The 22,086-nt window shown below is 40.0% G+C and overlaps 1 protein-coding gene across 2 annotated transcripts in view; it reads left to right on the top strand.

Moving 5' to 3' along the window:
* The first annotated feature begins 3,778 nt into the window (after positions 1–3,778).
* plcg2 (phospholipase C, gamma 2) overlaps positions 3,779–22,086 on the top strand; it is a 37,114-nt gene continuing 18,806 nt past the window's right edge. Inside the window, exons 1-14 of one of the 2 annotated variants that reach the window (XM_037768046.1) lie at positions 3,779–3,942; positions 8,833–8,913; positions 11,550–11,741; positions 13,613–13,762; positions 15,742–15,835; positions 15,939–15,986; positions 16,674–16,758; positions 17,055–17,135; positions 17,235–17,278; positions 17,381–17,453; positions 19,337–19,438; positions 20,900–21,018; positions 21,347–21,432; positions 21,624–21,741. In XM_037768046.1, coding sequence (XP_037623974.1) covers positions 11,558–11,741; positions 13,613–13,762; positions 15,742–15,835; positions 15,939–15,986; positions 16,674–16,758; positions 17,055–17,135; positions 17,235–17,278; positions 17,381–17,453; positions 19,337–19,438; positions 20,900–21,018; positions 21,347–21,432; positions 21,624–21,741 — 1,184 coding nt within the window. In that variant the 5' untranslated portion in view covers positions 3,779–3,942; positions 8,833–8,913; positions 11,550–11,557. The remainder of the gene's footprint in view (positions 3,943–8,832; positions 8,914–11,549; positions 11,742–13,612; positions 13,763–15,741; positions 15,836–15,938; positions 15,987–16,673; positions 16,759–17,054; positions 17,136–17,234; positions 17,279–17,380; positions 17,454–19,336; positions 19,439–20,899; positions 21,019–21,346; positions 21,433–21,623; positions 21,742–22,086) is intronic. The other variant, XM_037768045.1, reaches the window with a different exon arrangement.

The raw sequence follows: 22,086 nt of genomic DNA, 5'->3' as shown, positions 1-22,086 counted from the left end.
CTACAAGATGTTTCTGAAAACATTTGAAGAGAGAAATAGGCATTACAGTAACAGAATATTGATTCATATTTTATCAGCGCTGCCTAGTTTGACCGTTTGATCGGAGTTCACAAGTTATTGACAGCCGGCTCTCATAGACGGCAGCTGGACGGCAGACCTCAGATCAGCTCTGACTGGTTGTTTTCCTCCGGTCTGTGAAATCCTGCAGATGCCATTAGGAGCACCCGAGGACACCGGAGGAACATGATTTTTTTCAGGTTTCCTGTCTCATGCACTACGTTTTATAAAAATAACTTTTTTTAAATCATATTTGCTCCAATCTCGCCTACTGCAGCTTTAACTGGTTGCGGACCAATTGAAAACAGTGTAAAACATCACTGGCACCGCTAGGTGTTTATGTCCTCAAACCCCATTAGAAAAGGAACTTTGGACTATAAAGTGCATTTACAAATACCTGTAGCACAGTAGTAGGACAAATGATCACAAACTATCTGGTCTTGAGTTTGAAACATGCTTATTGCAATTACAATAATTCCAATTGTCATAGAGTATAGTGTTTGAAGTTGATGGAGGATTTTCTGTGTGTGTGTGCGTGTAGTGAATACATTATCAGTGTTGCTTGTATTAAACTAAGGAGGAGCTTCGAGGTTGCAACTACTACTTTCACTTGTGTTTCTCAGTTGAGTGAACTGTTAGTGTGTCTTCATTTGATCATATCCGACTTTGCCAGACAAGCTGTAAAATGTTGGCATCACCATAAATGAGCAGATCTCCACTTTGACACCTCTAATCCTCTAAATTGTACCAGTATAACCACCTGCTCAGAGACTGAGACAGGCAACTCTGTATTCATCCCCCCCTCCCCCTCTTCTGTTCTGCTATCATGCAAATTACTGAGGCAAGTTCCACATGCAAATCTCTTATGTAATGTTACAGTAATTCACACAGTGGTATGGCGGACATGGTTCCATAAAGAATGTTTATACTTGTCTTTATATTTGTGTATGGAAATGATTTTATTATTTTATTCCCAGAAAATGTGAATATATTTTGATCTCGGGATCACCTCATTATATGCTCTTCATTGCACTTATTCCAACCCAGCTAGATAGAATGCTGTTTTATAACAACTGACTGCATAGTGTATGGATGCTCACCCTCTATCTCTTAATATATCAATCAATCAATGCAAACTTTACTTGTACAGCACCATTCATACAGGTTAGGGCAGTTCTTAATAAGCCTATGACATATCTATGACTATCTTATTGTTATAGGCTAACAATAAGAGACATACTGTAAGCAGTGAAACAATGGAAGACTAATTCAAATAGGTCATGCATTACATAGCACATTCATATATTTGCAATTAATTAATTTACATTTTTTTTATGATTTTTTTTTTTACCCATGAACCCCTAAAAGATTTGATAATGTTTGTTTCATTTTGGACAGCACTATTCTCCAGCAACTCTCATGACAGTGGTGAAATGTAACTAAGTTCTTTTTCCCAGGTACTGTACAATTGTGAGGTACTTGTACTTTACTTAAGTATTTCCTACTTACTTCCCATGTTAACTATATTTCAGAGGGAAATATTGTACTTACTATACTTACTACTGTACTATTGATGAAACTACCCGGTAGTGTACAGTATGGTAAAATGAGCAGCTGCAACATTAAAATGCTCTATTCACTTTACTCCATCAGTCCTTATATAAAAGGGACTCTATGTAAGATTCAGAAATTGCTTGTTAACAACGACACCTGTGGCCGTTAAGTCAACGAAAGTCAGCGTTACATAGACATAAATGAGCATTTATCAAAACAGTGAGGCGACACACGTCAGCTAAAACTACAATATCACTCTATATTTCACCTGCTTGGCAGTAATGTTAGCTGACCAGACGGAGGTCTCTCCATGAATCGATGCTGATACTGTGTTTTCCTGCTTCAGCCTCCCCGCCGTGGTCAGAAGGAACAGGGGAGACACCGGAGTTTGGGTTGGAGCCGATAACGTTACTCGCTCCGGAGCCCCGTCTATTCACTCAGCAGCAGGAAACAACACGGGAAACCTCTGTTAATCTGGAGGAGCTGCAGCATTTATTTCTGCACAAACGTCCACTGTACATTCACTAGATATTCTCAGAGCTAAACTAACTCTTCTGCAGTGTGGAGTGTGTGCACATGCACGTGAGATGTGGAGCGAGAGAGCGAGTGAGAACGAGCGCGGTGTGTGAGTGAAGGCAAGCAGGCAGAGGAGCATAGACTCCGGCCCTGGAGACCAAAGCTACAGTCTCCCCTGTGTCTTCTGACCGTGGTCGGTAGGCCGAAGCAGGAAGAGTTGACACTGTTTTGCAAGACAGGCTTCACTAGATATAACTTTGCGATTTTGGTGTTTCCGTGTAGTTTGTGTATGAAAAGCGTAGCCACACGCGAGCGTGCATGGGACACCGACCCGCAATGATTTCTAAGAGTGTAAGTGTAAGAAGTTACAAACAGTCCCTTTAACTCCGAAAGGGATCATACTGCAGCATAATACCTACTTTTACTTTTGATACTTTAAGTAGGCTACATTATGCTGATGCAGCTTTTGAACTTAAGTTTTGAAAGCATGACTTTTATTGTAATAGAGTAGGTTCTTTCTTAACTGTGGTAGTACTTATTTTACTTAAAGTGGCAGTAGGCAGAATATGTTTGGCATCACCGGGCAAAAATTCCATAATAACCTTTCAGCATATTGTAAATCAAGTGTTCTCAGAGAAAATTAGACTTCTGCACCTCCTCATGGCTCTGTTTTCAGGCTTTAGAACATCTAGCCCGTGACGGGAGACTCAGAGAGAGAGAGAGAGAGAGCGTTCCTATTGGCTGTGCTCTGGCTGGTGGGCGGTGCTTGGTATTTCCTCAACAGATCTCAACATGGCTGCCGGGTCACAAACTTTCTCATTTTACAGCTAAACAGTACACTACAAGATGTTTCTGAAAACATTTGAAGAGAGAAATAGTCATTACAGTAACAGAATATTGATTCATATTTGATCAGCGTTGCCTAGTTTGACCTTTTGGTCCTAGTTTGTGAGTGATTGACAGTCGGCTCTCATAGACGGCAGCTGGATGGCAGACTCCAGATCAGCTCTGATTGGTTGTTTTCCTCCGGTCTGTGAAATCTTGCAGATGCCGTTAGGAGCACCGGAGGACACCGGAGGACAGATTACCCGTCTCATGCACTACTGTCAGGATATAGTGACCGTTTTATAAAATTTTTAACAATATTTGCTCCATTTCTACCCACTGCAGCTTTAAGTAGTTCTTATAGGATGTGAATACTTCATCTGATAACAGAGCAAAAATCTTCCATCTTTTCTTCTCACTGTTTTAAAGTATAACTGGGATTGCTTCAAGTCAGTGAAACAATTCATAGTCATCCCGAGGTCAAGGACCTTCTGGACCACTTTAATGGACCAGTAGGAGTCCTCGGACCGCACTTTTACCATCAAACATATGTTGATGGATTGCGTTGTAAGATGGCGCAGCTCTGTCTGAATGGTGCTCAAACTGCACTCAGCATCACAAAGACACCAGACTGTGACTGAGAGGCTTTCACATATAACGCTCATTTCAACATGTTGTAATATGAGCGTTCATCCTGACAGTTTCTGCCCTCCCGTCAGACGCCTCCTGCTCAGCATAGTTTGCATAGATACGGTCCTTGCTTCCGGTCCTCTTTTTTTCTTTTCTTTTTTTTTTACAACATGCAGGCTAAGCCTATAATGCAAGTTAACTTTTACTTCCTTGTACACACAGTTAGAGGAACTGACCGTTTTGCGGCTGGCCTCGTTGTCAACACTTACATCCTCTCCAGCTTCACTTCAGCACTTTCGAATCATGAGCAGATAGAAAACTACTTTGCAGAGCTGAAAACAACCCAAGTCTACTTGTAAGGTAAGTCTTTAGGTACAACTTTCTTCTAATCTCTTTTTTTGTTGTTGTTGGTCGGCCTACATGTTAGACTGCCTGTGGTGTGACACAGTTAAATAGAAGAGGGGAAATCCGCTTTTTACCGGCAGCCTATCTGCTGGGCTCAGGATGTGTGTGAGCAGGCGGCTTGATGGAGGAGAGATCCTGTCTGTCGATCACACCGGCTGCACCGGCTCACCCGGCTCTAATTAACTCATTAAGTAGTAGTAGTGCATTCACCAGTATAGTGCATTCACCATCATAGCTATTCTCATATATTACAGCCTAATGGTGAACATGGATACTGGGTTCTGCTGTTGGTGCTGCTGCTCTGGGGGGAACCATTGAAAGCTTAGTTAAATAAAACAACAGAAAAGAAAAAAAAAATACATATCATAACTTGGCTGCACGGTGGTGCAGTGGTTAGCACTGGTGCCTCATAGCAAGAGGGTCACAGGTTCGAATCCGGACATGCAAAACTCTCTGTGTGGAGTTTGCATGTTCTCCCTGTGTAAGTGTGGGGTTTCATGCAGGTTAGGTTCATTGTTGACTCTGACAATGAATGTGAGAGTGAATGGCTGTCTGTGTCAGCCCTGCGATAGTCTGGAGACCTGCCCCTCCGTGACAGGATAAGCGGTTGCAGATGATGGCTGGATATCATAACCAAGAGTGGTATGATGTCAATGATGTCGCTTTCACCATATGCACAGTTATAGAGAACGGTTTGTGTACAGAGCATGTGTGTATGGTATACTGTATATAGGACTATACGTGGTTATGCATGTGTATGAATATACAAATTACCTCATGGCCATGTGTTCTACTGTTACTAGCCATAGCTCAGGTATGTGTTCTCATTTCAATTGTAGACATTTATAGATAGCTAGTTTTTCATTTTTTCAGTCTGCGATGTGGTCCTGGGCAGGTTGGTTTTAAGTCGAAACCCGCTGGCCACTTGCTGGAAACAATGTTGATTAGAGCGCAGAGAGTAAATGTGCCATAAAAGTAAAAACAGTGAGCTTAAAGTTGGGGCTGGGCAATATGACGATATATATTGTCAAAACGTTTATTATTATTATTATTATTATTATTATTAATAATAATTTTCAGTATCGTGTCTATCGCAATATAGGCAAGGCCTATAATCATTTTTATTACCTCGGCCTTGGCGTAGGTTATGTTTTCACTGGCGTGGGTTTGTTTGTTTGTTTGTTTGTCTGTCCTTCTGTTAGCAGGATTACTCCAAAAGTTTGCAATGGATTTGAATGAACTTTTTTGGAGGGGTGGAGTGTAGCACAATGAACAATCCATTAGATTTTGGTGGCGATCCGGATCATGTTCCGGATTCAGGAATTTTTTTTAAGGTTTCCGATCAGCCTGAGCATTAAGACCACAGGACCACACATGCACAGTGTGACTGATGACGCGTTGATGACGCATGACCTCGCCTTCTTCCTCCTCCTGAGAACAGAGAGATACATGTGTGGATGTGTGGCGAGAATCCGAGGTGCGGCGGGAGCTGCTGACCGTCCGCGGTGAGAAAGAAAAAAGCGGGATGTGACTGAGAGACTGACGGGATGAGACAGGATGAGACTGAGAGACAACGTAGTGTAACGTTATACAGACATAACAAGGCTGCCGAATGAGAGAGAAATCCGCCGATACATTACACGGAAACACACTGTGCTAATAATAAAACGACCACCTCACGGTACCACCAGCTGTGAGATGTGATCTGTTTTTAAAGTCACACACCTTGGCGGAGGTCTTCGCTCTCCGAATTTCACCTAAAACGGTTGTTATATCCCCGCAACAACGTAGTCGGGGGTATATAGCGCTCCGCGTGTCCGTCCTTTTGTCCGTTCGCGTGTCACACTTTAGTTTCCGGAGCAGAACTCGGAAACTATTTAACTTCGGAACTTCAAATTTGGTATGATGGTTGACAGTGTGCTCTAGTTGTGCCTTTGGGGGTTAGAAGTCCAGGGTGTGTCTGAATTTCATGTTGAGCACCTTTAAAGTGGAAATGAAACGTTCAACCAAGTTAAGCTGGTTTACTAAATGGATTTCCACTGTAATAAACAATTATATAACAAACATGACAAATGTCAGCATTTTAGAGAAAAAAGCAGCTTTGTTTCATTTTTCGTGACAAGATTAGATCTGACTGCACTACATATTCTTGGTCCGCCATGAAAATACACCGTGTCATGGGACACCAAATTGTCATCCACTTACTGACACACATTTGCTGAGAAGATAGTGGGGACAGCAAATGTGCTTTTTTATGCTTGTGTCTTGAAGGTAACCCCAAAGTTGCGAAACTCCCGCGAGATGGTTAAAGCTGCAGTGGGTAGAAATGGAGCGAAGATGATTTAAAAAGTTATTTTTATAAAACGGTCACTATATCCTGGCAGTAGAGCATGAGACAGGAAATATGAAAAAAATCATGTTCCTCTGTTACTGTAATGTCTATTTCTCTCCTCAGATGTTTTCAGAAACATCTTGTAGTTTACTGTTTAGCTGTAAAATGAGAAAGTTTGTGACCCGGCAGCCATGTTGAGATCAGTTGAGGAAATACCAAGCACCGCCCACCAGCCGCAGCACAGCCAATAGGAACGCTCTCTCTCTGAAATGACCTGTGATTGGCCAAAGTCTCCCGTCACAGGCTAGATAATTTAAAGCCTGAAAACAGAGCCATGAGGAGGTGCAGAAGTCTAGTTTTCTCTCAGAACACTTGAGTTACAATATGCTGAAAGGTTATTATGGAATTTTTGCCCAATGATGCAAAAAAATGGTTGCCTACTGAAGCCTTAAGAGAGTTTGTAGGCGCGTATATTGACATGCATTCCTTCGGTGTATATGTGTGAGTCTTCCGGTGTGTATCTAAGGAATGACACACCAACAGAGCAAACACGTTCAAATCCAGCACAGTGGATCATCACATCCTCATTTCATATAAACACTGTTTTTTCTGTAGCAGGCATGTTTTTGCATGCGTAACATGAACACATACATGTATGGCTGTATTGGCACAGTATTTGTGTTATATATTGCTGCAGCATCAGTATGAGGAAATTTGTTAGTCTAAATAAGGCTGCAGTGATCCCAATAGGGAGAGTCCCTTCACAGGGGTAAAGGTTTCAGCAGGGAAAACAGGGGAGAGTTGAGCGATAATGTCAGTTAATCATTAATATCACTTCAAAATACCGAAGAACACTTTTAGTTTTTATGTTTCAGGTTTTATAGATATATTATATTCCATTTTAATCTATATTAGTGTAGATGAAGGCACATAATGGATATTTACACGATAAACTTACGTGGTTTTCACATTTATTGACATTAAGCAAGGAATTCATCTGCACATGAAGATATGCCTTGTTATACCTTTTTATAATGATAAGCATCAAAGCATTTTTTTCTGATTTCTTTCTTGAAGTATATGCATGTCTTTTCAATCACATCTAAAAATGGGTTCTCAGTGCCAACGATTTTGTGCATGAGTTTATGGGATTTGTCTTCTCTTTGATTAAACATTATTTCTCTTTCAGTCTTGGAATATGCTAGAAAACTCTCCACAGTAGCTTTTTATTGACATTTCATAACATAGTTTAGTTCAAATTTCATTCAACAGAACTCCCGTGGCACTGTTTTGTTTGGATATCTCTCTGGTTTGCAAGTTAAATATTAGGCATTGTTATGTACCAGGTTGACCTTCAACACTGCTCCACAAGTATGTGCCCACGCTAGTTCTAATTACTCTTTTGCTATGACTGCACTACATATTCTTGGTCCGCCATGAAAATACACCATGTCATGGGACACCAAATTGTCATCCACTTACTGACACACATCTTCCCCACCATCTGAGAAGATGGTGGGGACAGCAAATGTGCTTTTTTATGCTTGTGTCTTGAAGGTAACCACAAAGTTGCGAAACTCCCGCGAGATGGTTAAAGCTGCAGTGGGTAGAAATGGAGCAAATATGATTTAAAAAGTTATTTTTTATAAAACAGTCACTATATTCTGACAGTAGAGCATGAGACTGGTAATCTGAAAAAAATCATGTTCCTCCTGTGTCCTCCGGTGTCCTCTTGTGCTCCTAATGGCATCTGCAAGATTTCACAGACCGGAGGAAAACAAGCAGTAAGAGCTGATCTGGAGTCTGCTGTCCAGCTGCCGTCTATGAGAGCCGGCTGTCAATCACTCTTGAACTCAGATCAAACGGTCAAACTAGGCAGCGCTGATCAAATATGAATCAATATTCTGTTACTGTAATGCCTATTTCTCTCCTCAAATGTTATCAGAAACATCTTGTAGTGTACTGTTTAGCTGTTAAATTAGAAAGTTTGTGACCCGGCAGCCATGTTGAGATCTGTTGAAGAAATACCAAACACCGCCCACCAGCCAGAGCACAGCCAATAGGAACGCTCTCTCTCTGAAATGACCTGTGATTGGTCAAAGTCTCCTGTCATGAGCTAGATTTTTTTAAAGCCTGAAAACAGAGCCATGAGGAGGTGCAGGAGTCTAGTTTTCTCTCAGAACACTTGAATTACAATATGCTAAAAGGTTATTATGGAATTTTTGCCCCTTGGAACAATCAGTTTTACCCAACTCCAATCAAAATCACCCCTTCCTCATTACCACCATACGCCTATCTTACTTTCCCCCTCAAAACCATCAAGCAGTATACTAATACAGTGCACTGTAGGTATAAAATTAATGATTGACATCGAGAATAAGTGATCGTATTGAAACAAAAACAAGAGGCTGATAATAATAAAATGAACCGAGGCAGAAAGAGTGCATGGTCACAATAAGATATGTATCTGAGCTCTAACATTTGCATGTGATATTAATACTGCTGTCGTACAGGTGGAAAAGTGACTATTGTGAGGACCTGTGGCTGGAGAGGACAAACAGAAACACCAGTAGGCAGGAGAGCAGGCATCCCTGGTAAGCACGGGGGTAGATATGTCTTTAATTTATATTTTTAAAGGGGAACGCCACTTATTTTATAATGAAATTCAGTTTACTCGTCAAAAGGAGTGCTAATCAGCCCGTGAAAACATTTCATTTATAAGTCTGTAAGTTCTGTGGCCTTAAAGGGAACGCTCCAAAGTTTGAAAAAAAAAAAATAAATAACCCAGATGATGTCATAATTGTTGTCTCTGACTTCAAATGTTTAAAGGGACTGTATGTAAGTTTTTACACATATAAACATTTATTAATCGTTTTTTATTGACAATGTAACCTTCGTTTTGTTTTGGGTATCAAAATGGCAAAATTCCTATTGGACAGGAAAGCTAACATTACTGCCAAGCATGTGAAATATATAGTGTTACTGTGCTTTTAGCTGCTAATGTTGCTAACGTTAATAAACATAATGCCTGTCAATCGCGTTCAGTCTCGTGTTTTGACCGATGCCCGCTCACATCTACGTAGAGCGAGCACAAGCGCGAGCAACAGCACGCTGACTGTTGTTGACTTAACGGCCACAGGTGTCACTGTTAACAAGCAATTTCTGATTCCTACATACAGCCCCTTTAACAGAAAGCTGCATTACAAACCGAAGGTGTGGGGTATGAAAAAAGTGGGTATTTAGGAGGCAGAAAGTGTCTAATAAAAGACGATATTGAGTTGCATTATGGAAAATGTAGGATATGGTGTTTTTGTTGTTTGATTTCCTACTAGAAATTAAGGATGTCCCAATCAGTTTTGTTTGGCCCTGATATCAAAACTTTCAAGTTGATCAGCTTGATATGATATGAATAAAAGTTTAATTGGGAGAATGCCACTCTTGAAATTGACATGAAGCGATCAGTAAGAGAAAAGACATATAGTATCACCCTGTTGGAGTGGCATTACAAAAATACTCACGGTGTGTATCCACTCACGGTTGTATAGTAGTGGTGCCACAGAGTATGCTTATTTAGCCTCATAAACAATCTCTGGCAGAGTAGCAGACTCCAGCTTGTAGAGGGATGCAAGCCCGTCAACAGTCAAGTTGAAAAAATTAGGTTACTCACGGAATTAATGTGGTGGGCGGTGCTTGGTGTTTCCTCGACTGATCTAAACATGGCTGCCGGGTCACAAACTCTCTCATTAAACAGCTAAACAGTACACTACAAGATGTTTCTGAAAACATTTGAGGAGAGAAATAGACATTACAGTAACAGAATATTGATTCATATTTGATCAGTGCTGCCTAGTTTGACCTTTTGGTTCTAGTTTGCAAGTGATTGACAGCCGGCTCTCATAGACGGCAGCTGGACGGCAGACTCCAGATCAGCTCTGATTGGTTGTTTTCCTCCGGTCTGTGAAATCTTGCAGATGCCATTAGGAGCACCGGAAGACACAGAGGAACATGATTTTTTTTCAGATTACCTGTCTCATGCACTACTGTCAGGATATAGTGACCATTTTATAAAAATGGCCCGGAATGTAAACAAACCTGAATGAGAGTGTGCCCTTTAGGTGGCCCACAATTCACTTCCCTTTCAGCTGCCCTAACGTCGATAGACTATAAATGAGCGTGAGCTATATAAGGCTTTGGCAAAGCAAATTCCAGCCACTCATCAGAACATTTGTGTGTGAGATCAGCTTCCTGTTTCTGTATGAAGGAGAGTCCAGACACAGTGAGTAGAGGTTAACAGGTCACCCAGCACACAGCTCAATTTGTGTCTGGACGCAATTCTCTGAAATTTTCAAGTGGACATTTCTGTGGAGGGAGTGGGATTTGAGGTAATATGGTGTGGTCTGGAAACAGTGAAGAAGATGTAGGCTACATTGGGGATGTTGTATTTCTGAGTTAGCTGCGGAATATCTTTGGGTTTTGGACCATTCGTATCTTCAAACTAGGAATTAGGATCTGAGAAATTATGATATTTTTTCACTGTTTTTGGACATTTTATAGACAAAAACATAAATTGATTGATCAGGAAAATAACCAGGAAAATAATCAATTGTAGAAGGCCAGCCCCCACCAGGGTTAAGTCAGATTTAAAGCTGCAGTGGGTAGAATTGGAGCAAATATGATTAAAAATAGTTATTATTTTTATAAAACGGTCACTATATCCTGACAGTAGAGCATGAGACAGGTGATAATAAAAAAAAAAAAATCATGTTCCTCGGTGTCCTCTGGTGTCCTCCGGTGTCCTCCGGTGTCCTCCGGTGTCCTCCGTTGCTCCTAATGACATCTGCAGAATTTCACAGACCGGAGGAAAACAACCAGTCAGAGTTGATCTGGAGTCTGCCGTCCAGCTGCCGTCTATGAGAGCCAGCTGTCAATCACTCGCTAACTCCGACCAAACGGTCAAACTAGGCAGCGCTGATCAAATATGAATCAATATTCTGTTACTCTCCCGTCACTAGGCTAGATTTTCTAAAGCCTGAAAACAGAGCCGTGAGGAGGTGCAGAAGTCTAGTTTTCTCTCAGAACTCTTGAATTACAATATGCTGAAAGGTTATTATGGAATTTTTGCCCAAAGATGCCAAAATCGTTCTGCCCACTACAGCTTTAAGAACACTCGATAATCTCAGCCTTTTACACTGTGAATGAGCGTCTCTGTGTCTCTCCTGTCCTGTCTCAGCTGCAGAGATGGCTCGTCAGGGGTCGCAGGGTGAGATGACGGAGTACAAGAAGATTCTGATCAAACGGGACATGGAGATGGGCGTGGTCATGACGGTGTTTCGGCAGAAGGCGGAACGGCTCACTGTGCAGGTCATCATGGAGACCCGGCAGGTGGCATGGACACGCACCGCAGACAAAACTGATGGTGTCTGTGAGTAATAAACAATAATCCTCTTCTCAGTTTATGTAGTATTTTTCAAAACACAGTGACAATATCTCTTCACCATTAAAGCCACTCGGCTAGGAAGTCTGTGCATTGTTAGATGACTGCATTACTAGAAGATGCTATTTCATGCGTAAGTGCATTTCACGTTATATGCGTGATGATAATAAAGGTACCCTGCGGAGTGCATAATGTTTTTTTCAGGTTGTACGTAAGTCTGACCTATTCTCGTATCTCAGGAACGCCTGGAGGAAATTCTTTTCAAATTTTGCACCAACTTCCATTTGGACTCAAGGATGAACTGATTAGATTTTTGTGATCAAAGGTCAAGGTCGCTGTGACTTCACAAAACACGTTTTTGGCCATAACTCACAAATTCATATGCTAATTATGACAATTTCACACAAATGTCTAACAGGATAAAATGATGAATTGATGACATTTTGGACAAACGTGGATGTAAACTGCAACTTGACTGGTTGGCCGAGGCGTACAACCACGAGGCGGTAATTGTAGTTGGCTAAAGGCTGGCCCCACACTAAAAGATTTTTCAAATCTTAACAGATTTTGAAAATGTGAGAGAGCCCACACATAACGACATGATATGTTAAATTTAACTGTTTTCTTCATATAGTGTGTGAAGAGCAACAATTTGTTCAAAACAGCACACCACACACTAACAGATTCATTCATGAACAACAAGAGTCCCCACTAAAAAAAATCTAAAGAAATCTCGCAAAATCTCTCGCGATCAAACGTGACTTTAGTGTAAACAAACATGGCGGAGGAATTAGCACGAAGCAGAAAGAATTAGCGATGTTCATTTTTGCACCATGGATGGAAGAAGTCATGGAGACACGTTAAATAAACACTCGTGTTGTTGCCACAAATCAACAAGTTGGTCCTCCATTTCTGAGCTCCATCCTACTACTACTTTCTGCTTCACGTTTAGCACTAGTTCATGCATTAGCCGCGGCCGCCATGACGGCGGTGGTTGTCCTTCCTTCTTCAGTCAGCTTGGTTCTCTATTGGCTATTATCCTTTCCCATGTGACCGCGTCATCAGCTGTCCTCTGGGTTCCCGACACACACAACAGGATATCCCATCATACATATCGAACATGTTTAATATTTACGATTTCAGATCGGTGCGGCCAGGATGGACTTCTGAGCCGATCAGAGGATGTAAAAATCACTCTTAACATACCTCACACCACAGGAACATCTGGAAAGATAATCTGTAGAACCATCAACATATCGGGGCTTTGCTGACCGTTGTCGGCAGGAATCGGGCCCAAAATCAGCTTGATTCTCGTGTGGTGTGTACCCGGCATTAGTTGTTGTTCATTTGCCTTTTTGTCTCAAAGAAGACATGAACCACAGGGAAATCAAGATCACCATGCTATAGACAGCTTTCAGGTCATGTTACGGACTGGCTATAGCTAGCTGCTGTACTGCAGTCCACAGCCCGGCCCCTTAGGCAGCAGTTGGCATGCAGAGTCATTAAATTCTGAGGAGTTTATTGCTACAGTCATAGTTGGTTCATAGTAGTCAAAGATTTGTGATATAGCAGTAATATACTCTAAGAAAGATAGATATTAAGGGTACATGTTTTTTTAATATATTGAATCGCAAGCATCAGAGTCAAAGTGTGAAAATAACTGTGCCCTAAAGAACTATCGTAGTCAAAGTGAAACTGAAAAAGGACCATGTTACTGTACATGTGTTAATCATCTCTTGTGCTTTGTGATCTCAGGCTACAGATGAAACGATGCCTTCCCCAGCGATGATGATTTACAATCATCAAATTACCTTCAAAACATAAAATACCAGAAATGCTGTTTGTGTGCTATGTTTCAGTGGACCTGTTTGAGATCAGAGAGGTTCGTCCAGGGAGGAACTCCAAGGACTTTGAGCGCTTTAAAGATGGGAAGGACAAACACAGTGAAAATACCTGCTTCACAATCTTCTATGGCTCACTGTTTGTTCTCAACACCCTCAGTCTGGGAGGTGAGGGCTTCATTTATGTCTTCTAATTACTTTTCATCAAAAGTGGATTTCTGCAGTATTCTGTTTACGAGTCTCCCCTTTACAGACATGCCCACTTTATGAGAATCACATGCAGTTTTTTGAATGGAGTATGTGTTATTGTCTCCTATTCTAAAATGGTGTGTTTGAATATTGCTGCATGGGGTCCATAAACAGTCTTTGAATTACATAAATTGGGTATCGCTGTAAAGCTGAGACTCTTGTGGATCCAATGAGCCCAACTGTATTCATGTGTGATGATGTTAGTCCCCATAGGAGACATTTCATTGCAGTGAGACCATTTTTTGAAACTTGACCTCCCTGTATAAAATGACCTATGGTGACCTCTAGGATAATCACAGCCTCATGAAACTTTACAGCCACAAACTACAGACCTAGAGCATTCAGAGGATGGATGGCTTTACTATGTAAACTGGCAATATGTGGTTTCAGAGCAGTTTAAACAACAGAAGTGCTTGCCATCCAATCGCCGAAAAATGCAATTCTTGCAGAAATCTCCAAATGTCAAAAGTTTTTGATCCCAAATCACAGCATGGCTTTTTCTATGGTATTCCTCAAGGTCTTGGTGTCCTAATGTGGTATTTTGATCATTATTTGATAAATTCTCCAGTGGTAAAAAATGGTTAAATTTAGCACCAATTAATGAATCAGTGAATTAATTCATTCATGTTTATTTCTGTTTTATGACTAGAAGAACTTGACACACAGCTCAGCGCTGAGCTGCATCTCAAATTAATCTTCCGGTTCCCAGCTTTCAGATGATGTGCACCACTTCTATGTGACATCTACTGTTGACCTGCTATCTCCCCCTAAAGACCCCCTAAAGACAAAAATTGGTCTATTGTGGGTCTCAAAGGGTTAAAAATGTTAACCACATGTTTAAAACTGCAACTGTTACGTTTAGGTATGAGGAAGTGTTGATCTCCTGCCACCGGTACGGTCGCTAATCTAACCCTGTGGGTCGTATTAGAGGGTAGGAACAAACAACCTATGTGGTCGTGTGGGTTGGAGGACGGAAAAAGAGCTACCCTGGCAATATCGAAAGTTAAAAACTCTACTTTGACACATACTAAATGTATCTTGTTTGGTTAATCCCTACATAACAACAATTTGTGGTTTTCGGGTCAGCTCCATGTTAGAACAGCACTTCTATGCAGCGTCTCTGGGCTGTTGCGCAGGTTGCTCGATGCGGTCAAGTTTTAGATTTAGTCTCACATCATGGTAACAAACCTGGCAACCTCACTGGGAGGATGTTGTTAGTTAAGCACATCACTCCACCACTAATTGTGTTTTTTTTTACATTTCTGTTGCTAAACAGCTTAAGAATTGTGTATCAGTCAGCTTTAGAGTTGTTGGTTTGCATGTTTTTACATCCTGAACAAAGCAGGCTAGCATCCTGTCTTCATGCTTAACTGGACTAACCAAGTTTTAACTCCAACTTTGTAATTAACCAAAATGTTGAACCATTCTCTTAAAAAATTTACATTAAATGCCAATTATTCCATATGCAGGAGAGAATTGTGTACTTGAACAAATCTCGGTAAAAATTGTGCACATTGATGAAGCAGTTTTTTAACATTTCTTAGATTTTCCTTATCATTATATTACGTCTCCTTTAATCTCAAATGCTATTGGAGTGACATTGCCTGATCAGTTTGCATAGTATTTTTAATTTTTAATTTTTCTTTTTCTTTTCATTTGATACCGTACAGTGTAGATTATGTTCATATTTTGTGTTTAGTGCACCTCTTGCTCCAGGAAGTGTGTGGGAGTGTTGAACACCTCTTGTCTTGTAAAAAATTTGAGCTCAAAGGCCAAGCGTTTCCTAAACCGCGGGTCTGATTACGTTTTAAAAGCAGACCCGCTGCTCATCATCCTACAGAGCTAGATGTCTGCTTAGTACAGTAATACATTTACTTTCTGTTTTGCTCATTTTCCAGCTGATTCTGTTGAGGAGGCACAGAAATGGCTGTTAGGACTAGAGTTGCTGAGGCAAGAGACACTGGTAGCTCCAACTCCGGTTCTTATAGAGAGGTAGATGTGAACGCACGCACACGCACACACACACACACACACACAGTTATTAGTGATAAAGACTCATCCAATCATTGATCCGTCTGTATTCTTCTCCCTCCAGTTGGCTGAGGAAGCAGATGTATTCTGTCAATCAGACCAAAACAAACAGGTACTGTATATATATTTATGATCAGGTTACTTGGTCATACTAAATCTGTATATAAATTATAAAATCAATATTTTGTCTTATGACTGGTATGATTTGACTTGATGAGACATTTTCTTTTTACCATGTAAATTAGGGATGCACCGATCCAACTTTTTCACTCCCGATGCCGATATCTACCAAACTTTGTAAAGCAAAAATGTAACAAATAAATACATAGATTTAAATTGATTTAATTGTTCTTTATTATTAAATTAATAAATCGCGCACCAGCCACTTGGTAAAAGAAACTTCAAAATTAACAGGAATTACAATTCAGGTGTAAACCTTTTTAATGCAGCAACAAAACCTAAACAGGAACGAAATTGAATAGATCGGCCCCATTGTCACCGATATCCGATCCAGCTATTTGAATCAGTATCGGCCCGATATCTGATCCAGTATCGGTATCAGTGCATCCCTAATGTAAATGATCACAGGTAAAAACTGTGTTTTCTAATCTAATCAAATTTCAATATGTAAAACCTGTAGGAATGTGTTGCATTGCATGGCTGCTGATCACTTCCTTTGCCTTTTTAAAAAAATATATTTTACATACAATAACCCATATTGAATTCATTAAAGGTCATATTTATGATCATGGGGCCAGATGCACACATGATGTGTACCGTCTTTTTGTGTCTTTCCCAGCATCTCCATGAAGGAGCTGAAGGCTCTGCTAGCTTTGCTCAACTACAAGGCCCCCAGCTCTCGTACTCTCAAAGACAAATTCCTGGTACCTTGTCTTCTTCTCTTCATGTCATGTCCTCCTCATTGTTGTGTTTAATTAATAATATTGAATGAATTGTAGACACCTCTTTCTCTCTCTGGCTTTAAAACATGACTTCATGATTAAACTATACATAGACAACATATAGATGTGGACAACCAGATGATTATTAATCTATTCTACAATGCAATTTGCATCATTTCTATCATATCAGAGATTGTAAATGACTGATTAGACATGAACTGATTTGGAAATATTCCAACTCTCTGTCTCAGTCAGTGCTTTTTGTTTGGCTTTCGCAGGAAGTGGGAGCAAAGAAAGACCGCCTGGACTTTGAGCAATTTCATAAATTGTACAACCTTATAATGTTTGAACAGAATGAGGTGAGTCTGAATTGATCACAGTAGAGTAAATATACACTCTGTATATTATTGCACATGTGTTTTTCACGCATTTTCATTCATATTATATTTCAAACTCAGATCCTGGATGAGTTCAAAAAGGAATCATGTGCTTTTATTCTGGGGTGAGCGCCTGTTTTTCTCTATTTTTCTCCTGATGTAAATGAAAGTTGTATAGTTTGTAGTTTGTGAGCATGTCTGTGTGTTTGCTCTTCTCCATTATACAGTAACACAGATAAACCAGATGCCTCGGCAGTTCTGCTCCATGACTTCCAACGATTCCTCATGTACCAGCAAAAGGTAAAAGAAGCTACAGTGAATGATTAGTGCGCCGGAGGTGTTGTTCTAACTTTGCATGTCTGACTCATTTTTTATCTGTCAATCAATTATTCTCTCATCCCCTTTCCCAGTAATTCATACTGTAACAAATAAGAGCTGCAATTATTTATTATTTTTTTTTATCATTAAGCAATCTTTTATCTAGATTTTTGATTTATTCACAAGTCACTTAAATCTGGGGGGTTATTTTTGGCATTTTTGGGTAAAATTCCCCTCTCTGTCCTAAGCCCCTCCCACCAGACGAGCATAGGCACATACATGCACTTTTATGGCAAACTGTTTTAACATTTAATAGCTGAGCTTGACTATGTGGAAATAACATTAGAGATATCTACAACATCATTGTGACTAGTCAAAACGACAGTTAGAGATATCTGTAGTTCAGTTCTGACTATCCTAAATAACAGTTACAGATATGTCAAACCTCATTATGACCAGTCAGAGTTGTTGTCATGACGTTGCTCATCAAGGCTTCCCATTGGATATCGGCCCAACAAAGCATCTGAACAGTGTCAGCAGAAGCTTTTGCTAACTTGGATAGTTCGGTAAAGTGTGAAAGATATTCACAGATTCAAACTTCACGGATCAATAACTCATAAGAGAAACATAATTAAAACACCAACGAGGGCTCTTTCTAACCGTAGTAAGGTAGACAACGCGCTACAAGCTCATTTTAATCACAACAAGCCTTTAGTCCTCCGAGCTGGACACATGACATCGGTCTCTATGTGCAGCCGGCTGTGAGACGCTGTGGATCAGATAGTTAGAAAATGACATGAAATAGAAAGAGCTCATCATCAAGGAATCTGTGGCCAACGAGAGCTTTGTTCACTAGAGAGTTGTTGTAGAAATTTACAGCGTATTTTAGATTTATTGTCTCCAGACACACTTTATAAACCCATACGGCTGCAGTGCAGTGCCATAGTATGGTTGAATAGCTTCACCTCCCACTTGCCGTAGCTGTTATTTATTACAGATATCATTTCGCCTCATCAAAACTCTAATTCTAGATATCTGTAATTACATTTTGACTATCCCTAACTCCAATTAGAGATATCTACAACGTCAATATGACTAGTCATAATTTATTTTTAGATATCTAAAAAGGACAATGTAGATATCTTCAGTTGAGGGGAATTAAAGATATTTGAACTGGAATTCTGACTAGTCAGAATTAAATTGTAGATATCTGAAACTGGAATCACGGATATCCATAATTCACATTGTGGATATCCATAATGACAAACCCCATACACATGAATGGCAAAAGTAGTTTGAATTGTACCAGTCAAAATGTAATTATGGATATCTAAAATTAGAGTTTTGCTTAGTCAGAACAGAATTAGGGATATCTTGAACTAGAGTCTTGACGAGGCAAAATGACGTTACAGATACCGCTAATGAATATCTTGTCTAGCTATGAAATGTTAAAACAGCTTGCTATAGCACCTTAAAGAGTAACCTGTATGAGTAATAGTCATTCATGTCAAACATCATCATGACTGTGATCCCAATGCTGTTATATAGCAGCAATTTTATGACAATATGAGATGACTTACTGTGATCGAGGCTGTGGCAAGTTCCAATATGGCTGAAAGGTTTCAGAGATGGAGAGAAAATGTTGCTAATAGTTTAGCCTTAGTTGTAGCCTCCAGTTGTACATTTTTAAAATAGACATAGCTGCTAGGAACAAGGACAACAAAGCTGAACCAATACAGGTAAAGCATAGACAGAACTGTTATGTACACAAGCAGTGAAAGAAATAGGTCTACACTGACTGTTCACTCATTCTAACATTTGCTTTGATATCTTTCTCTCTTTTTTCATGTCCCTTCATCCCTCAGGAACCCTGGGCCAGTGACCTGAACCAAGTCCGAGAACTGATGACCACCTTCATTGACGACACCATGAGAAAGACCAATGATCCCGAGTTCACCGTCAGCGAGGTATTCTGCTCTGTGCCTGCAAGTATTGTGTGTAACAGAGATAGAATATGCAAAGATATAACAGACTGCGATAAGACCTGTCATGATCGCTACTTTTGTTGGACGATATATTATCCCAGAAATAATTGTGATAAATGATATTATTGTCATTTTAAGACCGTTTCACACCACTGATATAATGATAATATGGTAGCATAATAATGCTAAAGTACGCCCTTTCAAAGAGCAACGCACTTTATTCAGAATATTCAGACATTGGAATTGGATAATGAAAATTATAAATAAATAAAACTTAAATAAAATAAAACTACACAACCAAAACAAAAAATGAAATGGACTCTCGGGCTCTGTTAACAGCAATGTCTGCGCAATGCCCAAGTCGTATAATGGTAGGGAAAACCCTGCTGTTTATTCTGGCATCATGTTGGTTGAAATATTGGTGATTCTTATGTAAACAAACAGGCATGTAAACACAATATCAAGTCATCAAAAACAATCAAGGTCTTGTCCATATATCGTACGATACGTCAATAACGTAAAAATGATCGAGGTCATGTCCATTGAGCATACGATACGTTGATAACGTAAAAATGATCGAGGTCGTGTCCATTGAGCATACGATACGTTGATAACGTAAAAATGATCGAGGTCGTGTCCATTGAGCATACGATACGTTGATAACGTAAAAATGATCGAGGTCGTGTCCGTATATGGCACGAGAGGTCGATAATGTAAAACGATCAAGGTCATGCTATATCGTAAGATAAGTCAATAATGTGAAACACTCAAGGTCATGTCCATGTATCGTACAGTAAGTTGATAACGTAAAAAAGATTGAGGTCATGTCCATATATTCTACGATAAGTTGATAATGTAAAACAATTGATGTCATGTCCATATATCGTACGTTAAGTCGATAATGTAAAAATGGTTGAGGTCAAGGTCAGGAGGAATAGTGCTGAAAGCTTTGTTGTTGTTTTTGTATTTGGAGTTTCCATCAGTTTACTCACTCAAGCAGTAATGAAGGTTATTGTTGTTGTGGGTCTTCATGTATTCATTTTTATGGTGTGGCTTTTGTAATATTTTTCCGGTCTTGGGCTTTCTAGATATTTTGTATTGTATTGCTGGTTGTTTTCTGACTGTTGTGGTCACGCCACCCCTGTTGTGAGAGGCGGTGTCCTGGCGGGTCATTCACAGATGAATCGTATTATTTAATCATGTATTCTCTTTCCCGATTTGTGTCTGTGCCTCACCTGAATGTTTAAAACTGGCATTACTGCTTGAGTGATCACGCTGATGATGGCTCATAGCTGAAACACGTTTTATCTGCGAGTGCCGGTGATTTGTTTGTTCTGTCCTTACCAATGACAGGCACCCAAGTTTTATCGTTACTAAAATGAATCACACAAATAACGAGGGACTGTGTTAACTCTTAAATCTGAACCCTTTCTCCTCCTCTAGTTCCTCAGTTTCCTCTTTTCCAAGGAGAACTCTGTGTGGGATGGAAAGTTCTCAGAGATCACCAACCTGGACATGAACAACCCTCTATCCCATTACTGGATCAGCTCCTCACACAACACGTCAGTATGACTCCCCACACACACACACACACACACACACACACACACACTACACAAGTAATATTAGAACTATACATGTTATATATATATATTGAGTCTATCATATCAATGTATATATCTTTAGTAAATTGTTTATTAATATGAATAAAGCCATTAGTTACACATTATAAACCTCTTATTTTAGAAAATGGTACCAGATATCCTGCTAATTCACCAACAAGCAAACAAAACTAAAACACAACCTCCATAGCAGAGGTAACAATACATGACTAAGGTTTTAATTTTGTGAAATATATCCATAATCTAGCATGTCTCCTGTGTTCAACAGATATCTGACAGGTGATCAGATTCGTAGTGAGTCTTCCACAGAGGCTTATGTGCGCTGCCTGCGTCTGGGATGCCGCTGTGTTGAACGTCAGTATAAACCAGCCCCAGTGTGCTACACTTACATCACAGATGTATTTTATTTCACATTTGGGAGTTACATTGACCGCATTGGGCTCATTTAGGGCCATTTTACCCAGCATGAATCAGATTAGTGGAGGTATACAATAATAATAATTCATATTTTATTTTGTGCTTTGTGTGGTACTGAATCTGTCCAGTGGACTGCTGGGAAGGGCCCGGGGAGCCAATCATCTACCATGGCTGGACCAGGACGACCAAGATCAAGTTTGAAGATGTGGTCAAAGCCATCAACGATCACGCTTTTGTCAAGTCAGAGTAAGAATCAAATAACACACTGTCAACATTATTTAATTTACAACTGGGCTGTTGTTGTACTGGGCAGCATCCAGGTCTCAATGTCTTTACCACGAGTTAGATAGAGGTTTGAAAAAAATAAGCGTCTAATTTCATAATTTCAAAAAATATTTTTTTTCTTTTATATTGATTTAATTATTCTATGAAATTTGTTAAGCAGCATTAGGCTAATTTACTCCCATTTATCTTTATTCTCTAAACTTGAATTGCTTAATGTCATTAAACTACATCGAGGTGTTGTTTTTGTCTGCGTGGGGGTATATAGCGCATATAGCGCTCCGCGTGTCCTTCTGTCCGTTTGCGTGT

Source organism: Sebastes umbrosus, chromosome 4 (assembly GCF_015220745.1).
Source record: "Sebastes umbrosus isolate fSebUmb1 chromosome 4, fSebUmb1.pri, whole genome shotgun sequence".
Lineage (NCBI taxonomy): Eukaryota > Metazoa > Chordata > Actinopteri > Perciformes > Sebastidae > Sebastes > Sebastes umbrosus.
This window is presented reverse-complemented; position numbering and strand designations above follow the sequence as displayed.